We start from the raw sequence: 11,183 nt of genomic DNA, 5'->3' as shown, positions 1-11,183 counted from the left end.
TGTGTGTGTGTGTGTGTGTGTGTGTGTGTGTGTGTGTGTGTGTGTGTGTGTGTGTTCTAGTTCATTTGAATAATATGAATATCGCCCCTTCTCTCCTTCTAAACAATAGAAGATGAAACCAGTAGTCCTACTACCGAGTGTATAAAGGCACGTTGTTTTGTTTTTCTTTTATGAGGGCTTCAGATTATCACTATTCAAAGGTCGGCCTTAGGCATCAGGTTGCAAGTGCTTTACTATATCTTCAAATCGTTTCTTGAAAACTACTCTCAAGTGATGTCATCTGGTTCAAATGTTCTGTTTATGATTACCACTAGGTCTTTCGATTTGTGTTTTTTCATATTTTACATGGTTTGTATCTATGTCTTACTCTGTTTATCATCCCCTACCTTCTTGACTTTACACTGATAGGAACTAAATTTCGTTTATCATCTAAGGCAGTGTTTCTCAACCTTTTTTGTCCTGTGGCCCCTTTCGACACGATAAAAAACCTAGTGACCCCCATGCCAACTCCATCCATCCCTCACCCAAAGAAGTGAAAATATCATGGACTCAAAACACTTCAGGCATGAATCAAATAACAATAATATTTGGATAAATTTATTTGTTGAATACTATCAAAATGAATAAAACAGGAATACATGGAGGCGAACTTGGCTCTTTTTTCAAAAGTTTCAGTGGGATCCCTGTGACTGATGCAGGGCTGCCAACTTATCGATATTTGGCCCCAGAGATGTCAGAGAAAGACGTAAGTCGCCTCTTTTTTCTATATCAAGGCGGTTTCGATTCTTCGACAGCAAGTGCATCACCCGACTGAAACCAGTCTCAATTAAGTAAGACGTGGGAAAAGCAAGTAGAAGCAACTTCACTTCCTTCCAGAGCAGTGGGTACTTTTCATATACATCTTGATTTATCCACAGCTTATGGCGCCCTCCACGCTTGAACCTTGCTCGAGCTGTTGTGTCATTCTGCAGCTCAATAACACTTTCTTGTAGGGTGACATCAACTTCAGATGCATCAGGAATGAACGGGTCCACAAACCAGTCAGGCACGGTCATTTGAAGTAGGTCAGAAAAGCGAGTTTCCATATCATTATGCAACTGCTTCAGATGGTCGACATACACTGCTAGGTCAGCATCAAGCAGCTCGGTGGATATACTTGCTAAGGATGGAAACTGGACAAACTCCCGTCTCCCAAGCTTCAACTAGAACAGCTTCAGTTTCCCTATAAATGCAGTGATTGCCTCCTTGCATGAAAACAGGATGGAGTCATTTCCTTGAAGCTCTTTGTTCAGAACATTTAGCTTTTCAAATATGTCTAACAGGTAGAATATATCGCTCTTTGCATCAACATGCTTTTGTACGAGTTTTTGGCGACCCGGTGCTGCCAGCATGATGAGAGATTCACCAATAGTATGAGATTTACCTACTTTTCCGATCAAATTGGATATCTTGTAAGAAGCCAGCATTCCTCTGTCTATTTTTGCCACTTTTTGGGTGAACATACGATTCACTGTCATCCTTCCTTGGAACTCATCACGTAAATTCTTGAAAAACTCTAGCGGCTTGTCTTTCTTGTCTTTATGCGCAGTCTCCAGATTTTTTTTTCAGTTTGCAGGGGCGCATACTCTCATTTGACATGGAGGCCTTGCATATCAGGCACATGGGCATTGCAGAATTTTGTGGGGACTCGATGAATCCATAAGCAAGATATTCGACTGAATATTGCCTGCATTTTTTCTTAGATGCACTGGCCATACTTTTCTGGAACATAAACAAACGAAACTCATTAATACTAAGTACCGATATTATTGAATGGGAAATATCTGCCCTCCAAATAACTAAGCAAGCTAACAAATAAACAAAAACTATTAGCCATAAGTTTTGCATTTCGCGAAAAGGAATGCAGTCTGCTCTTTACACGCAGTTTCATACATACCAGAAATGAGATGCATTCTTTACTCACAACCTGAAACAAAACGACGAAAATAAACTTATGGTTTTAATGAAAAAATTTAGCGATGGCGAAGCAATAGTAGAAAAACAAACAAACAAACAAACAATCACAGGGAAAAGAAAACTCAAGATTGGCCCTGTCCTAGCCCACCACGAAACAAATACTTCCACAAAAAGCCGCTTCCCAATACTAGGTACCTACCCAGAGTGTAGAGGAGATGTTTGCAGTAGCAGAGCCGAGAGTCAAGTGATTGTATTCGGTCTGACACGTTTATATACTATACAGTGTTTCCGGCGAAAACCTTAGTTGTGCCACTTTTATCTTGCAAACAGTGTTTCCGGCGGTACCATGTGTTGTGACGCCTTCATCTCGCGAGTTAGCGCCGGAAGTCTGCTGCTGCAGCCTGTATGTGTGTGCGTGTGTGCGTGCTAACTCTGTGGCGCATCTATGCGGCTACACCGCCACAATCCCACTGACACATGAATCACACGCGCTTGCTCACACGCTCAATTGCATCGACATACAGTTGTCATGTGCCACTATATTTCCTCGCTAACAAACGAAATTCCTCTGTGGCTCCCCGTGACCTCCCGTGGCCCCCCATTTCTTAAAATTGGCCTCGTGGCCCCCTAAAAAATGACATGGCCCCCGTTGAGAAACTGATCTAAGGCACCATTCATATACATGGTGGTAGTCTTATAGGGCATTACTTTTTCTTTTCATATAAGTTGATCGTCACAAATAACAGCGACAGTTTTTTTTTTTTTTGTATCTTTGTAGTTTAAAAACTACTACAATTTAAACTATTCTGTGGCTATTTACTAGACAAGAATAGGATATATCTGAAGTAAAATAAAAGAAAGTATTAGATCTTGAAGCAGAAATTCAGTTGTTCAAATTTCAATTTTTTTTTAAAGGCAATACGTTTTCATTGGACCTGGAACGAGTGGAATCTAATTGTATGCAGTATAACCTAGAGCCTGTAAATTTATTGTAGAAGTAAGGTGTAAAGTCTGCAGAAGAGATGTGAAAAGTTCTTGCAAACGTATCGAGATGATATGTAATAGTATTCCTTCCAAGTGAAAACTCTTCAACTAAAATAATCTTCTCAAAAATTATTTTAAAGAAAATCAGACATGGGTGCTCTAAAAAGAATATAAATAGATAGATAAATAAATAATCAGTAATGCTGAAGGAAATTAGAAGTAAGATAATCAATGCGACAGTAATATTGTCTGTGAACACTCGCGCGCGCGATCATGCGTGCGTGTGTGTGCGCGCGCGCGCGCGCGTGTGTGTGTATGTGTATGTGTATGTGTGTGTATGTGTGTAAGCACAAGTGTTCGTGTGTGTATGTCAGAATAATTGAACTGTCTGGAAGTCCGTGTGTTAGAGCGTGTGTCTCGAGTTCGTCCCACAAGACAGAAGAGAATCGCCGTCTCCAGGAAAAACGTCTTTTGTAAAGAAAAGTCCCAAGTCCACTACTTGCCATAATAAGCATTTCTGTTTCAAACAAATCAACACGCTTCCAGCCCAGTGGTTATCCATTGGGAACTCGGCGATCTTATCAGTTATTGCTCCACTATGTTCCTCCAATATGTACTTTTTGCCTGTCTCCTGCATAGATAAGATCTGTTTAGATTTCATCACTGATTGCAGCGACTGGCATTATCCATGTGAGGACATGTGTTAGGAGAATGTCCCAGGGCAGATAGGCGTAGCGGGGGCGTCGCGCGGGGCGTGGTCTGGCCTTCCATCAATCACACTGGGGCCATAGTACCAGAGTGACAAGTGGTGATTGGAGTCCAGACCACTCTACTTCCAATCGCTACGGCCACTAGGGCCCCTTTTCTTATGGAAATGTGGTGCTGGTGGCTACGACTGCGATTGGTTACGTGGATTGGATGCTTGTGTGTGTGTCTGACCACTAAATACTGCCCGAATATAGCGAACGACGCTGTCAACCGCAACAGTGTCGACTGCAGCGACAGCAACAACAACAACGCCAGTAGCTCCAACAGCAGTCGTGGAATGCAAGTCAAAGTTTCACCACGAAGTCGAAGCGAGCTCGTGAGAACTGATGGGTTTGAATAGCCGATAGATAAGATATTGTATCAAGGAGTATAAGGTAGCGAGGGAATCAGCTCGTGGAGAGGATGTAGGGAGGGGGGAGGGAGAGAGGTGGGTGAAGAGAGGGTATGTGGAAGAATGGAGCAATGGGAGCAGACGTCCTACCGGTGATTAGATGGAGGCGGGCTGTGCAGGACCAAACAGACGACGATTTTAAGAAACCCGAGATCTGGAGCTGATAAACGTGAAGAGATGTCGCGATGAACAAGGGTGGGGCTGACTGCCGGGCGGCTGCCTGCAGAACGGAAAGGGGGTGGGTGTGTGGGTGGGTGGTTTAAGGGCGTCTGGAGGATGGAAGGCGCATGAGTATTAAGATCCCCTGTGAGGTGCGGTTGGGAGTATGTAAGGGAAGGGGGGGCGTGAGGGAGGAATGGAATAGTTAAATGAGGCCGTAGAAATGTATCCACTGGCAGTGGGACATGAGAAATGGTAATAAGACATAAGAATAGCGCCATCGGTGGGATTCAAACCCACACTTTCGAAGAGACCTGTGCACTGTTTTTTAAAGAGAACATCAGAACAAAAAAGGGTGAATGAAATGTTGGATACTCTACAATAGAGGCTTAGGAAAAATAAAGGAATTGAGAAGTTTCAAAATGGATCAGAATGGATGAAAAATTAAAGTACTCTGAATAGTGAACGAGGGAAAGGAAAAAGATTGGGGAAATATACAAAGAGGGAAAAGGTTGCTCAGTCCATACACTGCCCATGTGTCCACAGATGTTAAGATACTAGTGAAGGGTATTTAGTAATTTGTTCCAAATGAGTAAACTTTTAGCTTATAAAGACTACAGTAAATATTCTTTCCAAATGGGTAAGATTTCAAAGCATTTTTTCATGAATTACAATAAATTGGTAGAGGAACTCTCCAACGTCAGACAGCATTATCAGTGCATAGTATGAAACACTAACGACGACAACAAATGGAATGAGACTCGTAAGCTTCGGCTTCAATATCACTTCATGAATACGGAAATTAGTTCAGCCCTTAACAGCTTTCTTTGATTACATCTCACCTGGCTGTCCGAAGACATAGGTCAAAGGTGACGACTTTGGCAGCAGCTAACCAGCTCCTGGTATGAGCACTTCACACATAAGATCGCCACGAAATAGCTCCAGTACCAATTCGATTTAAGAACGGCCCTTCAGCAACATAAATCCGCTGTACACTACCCAGAACAAAATTTTCTAAAGGGCGACACGGGATGTGAGTTCGCACAAAGTCCACAAGAACATTGGATTGGGAAATTTTAGATTCTCGAGGTCAGCAGGGTGGGAAAGGGAGGGCGGACTAAACGGAATAAAATGAAGAAGTGGATGGAAAAGTGGATGGCAGCGAAAGCGAATCTTGCAGTAGATGGGAATGATACAAGCGAGACAGAAAGCGTCGAAGGAAATTGTTGGTATCGTGTGCAGAGGGGGTGGTGAAATTAAATAAACAACTGATATAAATCGATAGAATTTGCCAAAAGGTAGGTTGTCAGATTATGTATTGCACTGTGTTGAATTGTACTGTAATGTAATGTATTACATTGTATTATTAGTTACATCCATCACTGCTAGTGGCGCCACAGTCTATGACGTCCGCCAATAGCGCGTCATTTTATGCGCACGCAATCAAAACGGCCAAATTTACATATCGCGGGAAGTTTAATTCATAAAAATGTCACGTGAGTGTATTTTACAACGATCATAGTATATTTCAATCAATCACATCATCAGTTATATATCGTTACATTGAAGCATAAAAAAACATGGCAGTCTGCATTCAGCAGTAAATCGGAAATTTGTTCATGTTTCAACGTAAAAAATGAGCTAAAAAAATCCAATAAACGGGCAACAAACCCAAATAAACAAAAACTACTAGTCTCACAAATTATTCTGATACCAAAACCAGGACAGGGTATTACAAGAGAGGTGAGAAATTGTAAGTAGAAAAGGAGTTTTTTTCTATTAGGTCGGGTAACGACAACGTTAAACGTATTGTGGCATCTCAGCCGCCGATGCAGACTTGTCCGTCGAATCATCTTTGCATGCTTTATCATAATCTATACTGGTACTCTAACCTAATGTAAGGTAGTATAATCCAGTTATATCTTGCTAATGAATATAGTGTGGCCACCATATTGGATTTCCACCATATTGGCTAATCAAGGTAATAGACTATTAAATAGTTATTTCCTGGTTCTCCCAACTTTCCGATGCTTGAAAAACGAAGTCTAGGGCACTTCCAACCTCTCAGGTCAATTTGGCACTACGTTTCCAAGAGTATTGTTACAAACAATGTTATGTACATGGATTTGGCTACACACTCTTTGGGCTGATTTTCTGGAACGAAATAGACCTGATATGGTACCCTTCAAATTGCAATATCTCGGGAAATAGGACAGCTAGATGGAAAATTCAAATTGCATTCTACTCAGTGACTTTCTGCATCCCATGAAAACTACTTCAGCTCAAATAAAAGAAAATAGTATTGTAGCTGACAGGGAGAGGTTGAAGTTTATCGATAAAAAAATAATAGATAAAATAAATAAAAAATAAAAATAAACATTGATAACAGGAAGGAGTACCATACATACAACATTATTAAGCCGGATAAAGCCACCGTGGCGAGACAGGGGCCGTATCGTTCCTCAAGGGATCGAACGGTCCTGTAGTGGAACATTAAAGTTAAACTACTCACACTACATTGAGGCAAGACACCTCAACATGCGAGGCAGACACCACATAGGGGCGAAGCAAACAAGTCCCTGTATACGGTCAGCAGTTGATTTAGTGCTTAGAAATTTCGAAAGTTATGCGGAAGACCTAATTTCGTTGAAGCTGCTCTATCATTAGTTGAAATTTAAGCTTTTCAGTTGAGTTTATTGAAGGAAAATAGACCAAGAGTGTGTACTTTTTCATAAGGAAAAAGTTCCGCTTTATCGAACAAGACTCTGAAGTAGTTTACGGTGATTAGAGAAGTGTCTTGGTAGTGTTTCACACTAGATTTTCTCTGCCCTTGTCATATATAATAGAAAGATCAGGAATGAGATTCTCTGTAGCGTTCCTTCCAGAATAATGGAGCTCAGCGTGAAAAGAACATCTAGAGAATGACTTAGAGAAATTTAAAGTATCAACAAAAGTGTGTACAAGGGAAGATGTGCGGCAGGAGGAAATTAGCAAGCTAATATGTCGGTAGTTACTAAGGCCCTTCTAGTCTCCTTTTTTATGAAAAACGTAATCATAGCATTACACCAGGATTTAGGAACGTTTGCTTGACGTATGCACTGGGTGTACAACTGATCTAACTTGATATGAACGTCTTTCCCTGCATCTTTCAAAAGATCTATAGATATACCATCTTCCCCAGGTACTTTTCCCCGTTTCATATTTTTAGATCAAATTCTACTTCTTCCTTTGTAATTTCTGGTACACTACTGACGTCTACAGATGAATTTCCACACTCAACTACCGTCTTCGACGTGTAAAGGATTACAAAGGATTACAAAGGCGGAGCATGCCGACAGGAGACCTTTTGGTCCATATCTAGGTCGGATGCGAAAAAAAATCATAATAATAATAAAATAAAAAATAAAAACTATAACAATGTAAATAACAAATAAAATAAATAAATGCATAGGTATAGTTAAATAATAAACAAACAGGTAAATAGTAGATAATAATAAATTAATATATAACTAATAATAAATGAAAATCAGACAGACAAATGATAAAAAATAAAAAACAAATAATATAAAATAAATTATAATCATTACAGCTCTTGGTAAAATTCTTCTACTCTTTTTACTATTCTGCATTTAATGTTCTCTCTGTTTCTATCTTTCAGACATATAATTTCCTGTCTTCCTAAAGCATGTCTGCGCCCTGTCTCTTTAATACTATTACCTTTCCGAATAGTTTCCTCTATTTCATCCTTGTTTCTTTTGTTGATAGGCTTATTTAGTTCTACTCTTTCTATTTTGTCTCTCCTGCTTTTTATCTACATGGTCCTTCTTCTTTTAATTAGGTCATTTGTAGCTTTGGAGTATTTTTTTTTTCTATTACATTTTGTACTTCCTACTCTGCCAGTTTTCTATTGATATTCACTAAAATCAAATTCATATCTTCGACGGTGTCTTCGTTAGTTCTTAGAGCTTCGAATCTATTTTCAATTTCTAATTGAAATTCTTATAATTATCCTTAACCTTTGCAAGGTTTATTTTCTTTTTTAAAACTACTTTATTTCTCTCGGCTCTGAAATTGAATTTAGCTGTGCACCTACTATTCTATGGTTACTACCTATGTTGACTTAATTTATGACGGTAACATTCCCAACATTCTTGCTCTCATTTCCTAATATTACGTCTACTTCGTTCTTTGTTGTTCCATTTGGATTTTTCAAGTCTATTTACGGCCTACACGCTTTTGGAAAAAAAAAATTCATTATCCTCATGTTGTAGTTTTCTGTAAAGTTGACTAAAATATCGCCTCTGTCATTTCTTTTACCTACTCCAAACTTCCCAAGGCACGACTCATCTCCTATCTTCTTCCCCACTTTAGCATTAAAGTCGCCTATTACCAACGTATATTTACTTTTTTCTTGACCCATTACCTGACTTAAATCACTATAGAAGGACTCAATTTCTTCGTCTGAACTCTATGAATTTGGTGCATAAACATGAACTATTTTTAGAATGTACCTTTTACACAGCCTAATCACAATCAAAGCTATCCTTTCTGACAAACTACTAAACTTGACTAAGTTATCAGTAGCCTCTCTGTTTATCAACAATTCTACTGCACTAGATCTTTCTTTGTCCTTACCTCTATAGTAGAACAGGTGGTGACCATCTTGTGTTTGTTTGTATCAGTTTATTATTATCATTTTTTTCGCTCTTCGAACTTCGCTTAATCCTACGATGTCCCACTTGATGTTGCTTAGTTCTTCTATTACACTCTCCAGTCTGTGGTCTTCTGAGAGGGTTCTTACGTTGTAAGTATAGATCTTCATTTTCTTCATGTTGTTTAATGTCCAAGATTTGGAGCTGCTTGGATGTGATGGATATGCTTTAGAATCTTAATGACTACAAAAGCTATGTCAATAGAGAGAAAATCTCTGCAGGGTCACCCATATCGAACAGGTTTTGTAAGAAAGATCAGACAAAGAGCAGCTCACACACACACAGTCGCAGGATCCACTGCTAACTGGCACGTCCCTGATGGCGAACAGGGAAGTTCCTCATAGATATATGGGGTACCGTCATAATGACGGCGTGGACTATTGGGCACCCTGTATATAGGGCTTCACCGAATATAACGAATAAGAAGACACCAGAGAAATATCTCACCAGAAACAAGTTGGCAGGGAGGTGAGATTACTGTCAAAATCCCTTCATAGCGCTATGAAAAGTACTACCAAAACAAAGGTAGGCGTTTCTGTTGGATCGTCGTCTCCTAAAAATCCAATCACATTGCCTTGTGTGGTTACGGGCAATGTGCCACCGAATAATGAATAAAAATAACGAATAAATAGAATAAAATGAATGGCCGACATTACAGCATTTTGCTTAGGTGTTTATCTTAAAACTTTAAACTGCACTACATTGCCCCATTTCTGCAGGGAGTTTATTCCATTCGTTTGCTTCAAGGTTGACGATTTTTTTTTTCTACCCACTTCCAAATTAAATCTACTTCCTGACAGTTTGAGACCATTATTTCTGGTCTGATTTAAATTTAGTGTAAAAATTTTGTCCCCTTTGATATTACCAATTCCCTCTAGAATCTTAAAGACCTGTATCAAATCGCTTTTTTAGGGAAAATAGATTCTTATGTTTTAGTCGATTTTCGTATGATTGGTTTCTGATATTTGGAATCAGTTTTGTGGCTCAACGTTATATTTTCTCTAATCTGCCAATGTATTTAATGAGATTCGGTGATACATAAACAGCATATTCAAAATGACAGATGGACTTTTAAAATAGATCGCGCAAGTAGTCCTAGACTCTTATTTGCTTTCTCTGAGGCGGAAATACACTACTTTGATGATTTGAGATCATCACTGATAATTATGCCGAGATCCTTTTCATTATCCACATTTATTAACGAATTTCCAAATCACTTGTAATCGTCCTCATTGTTATTTTCATTTATGTTCTTAACCTTACATTTACTTGGGTTAAATTTCATTAGCCATTTTTCAGACCATTGCTGTAGTTAACCTAAATCTTCTTGAATATTTAATTGGTTTACATGACCATTTGCCATTCCGGATAGTTTTGTAACATCAGCAAATTTAGAGACAATAGAATTCAGTCCGTGGTCTATATCATTCATATGTACTATGAATAGAAGTGGCCCAAAAACGGAACCCTGAGGAACTCCACTCGCAAAAAAATTTCATCTAAAAGTTTCACCGTTTAATACAACTTTTTATTTACTATCGTTTAACCAGTTAATCAAACGATTTACATTTAGCTGTTGCATCTTTCGCCAGGTGGCTAGATGTGGCGTCACCCCATTACTGCAATTCTTTATATTCTTTCATTTCGTAAAAAAAAAAAAAAAAAAAAGATAAATAAATGAAAAAAAAAAAAGTTAAATAACATAAAATAAAATAATCGGAAAGCAGAATCCATGATCAGATACAGGGGTGTTAAGATAGATTGTTACACCAGAAAAGACTTCAGATATTCAAAGTGATTATTTCGTTTTTTAGTGAACGAATAAAAAATCGTCATCAAAAGTTGGTGAGGCCAGTTGTTTAAACTTTGTGAAATTAAGATTTATTATTTATTTATTTATCTATTTGTTATTTATTTATTTATTTATTTATTTATCTATTTACTTATTCATTTATCTATTTATTTATTTATTTATTTATTTATTTTTGCTAATGATAAAAAATTGAGTCTTTTAGTTGAGTGACTTTATATATAACTAGCCTTGCGCATTTAGCCCAAAACGAAATTTCAGTAAAAACAACTTCACCAAATTTTATATTCATTCATTCTAATATGATTTATAAATCACACTTAAAATATTCTTTGATTATATCTCTATAGTTATTTTTTCTTTTACTTAAAATGTTCCCCAGTACATAAAATATGGTAACTAA

At 38.3% G+C, this 11,183-nt stretch overlaps 1 protein-coding gene across 1 annotated transcript; it reads right to left on the bottom strand.

The window, feature by feature from the left end:
- Positions 1-591: 591 nt before the first annotated feature.
- Positions 592-1,957, bottom strand: LOC143024345 (SCAN domain-containing protein 3-like). The gene is made up of 2 exons (XM_076183140.1): positions 1,937-1,957; positions 592-1,761 (listed from the first exon to the last, which is right to left on the bottom strand). The coding sequence occupies exon 2, from the start codon at positions 1,083-1,085 to the stop codon at positions 672-674; it is 414 nt and encodes a 137-aa protein (XP_076039255.1). The 5' UTR covers positions 1,086-1,761; positions 1,937-1,957; the 3' UTR covers positions 592-671.
- Between the last annotated feature and the right edge of the window lie 9,226 nt (positions 1,958-11,183).

The sequence above is a fragment of the Oratosquilla oratoria genome, chromosome 4 (genome assembly GCF_046742065.1).
Source record: "Oratosquilla oratoria isolate Oo_2021 chromosome 4, ASM4674206v1, whole genome shotgun sequence".
NCBI classification, from domain to species: Eukaryota; Metazoa; Arthropoda; class Malacostraca; order Stomatopoda; family Squillidae; genus Oratosquilla; species Oratosquilla oratoria.
The sequence above is the reverse complement of the archived record's forward strand: the minus strand, read 5'-3'. Positions and strand labels throughout refer to the sequence as shown.

What these genes read in the sequence shown, in the direction of transcription:
- LOC143024345 (XM_076183140.1), bottom strand. Translation starts at nt 1,085, where the DNA reads ATGGAAACTCGCTTTTCTGACCTACTTCAAATGACCGTGCCTGACTGG.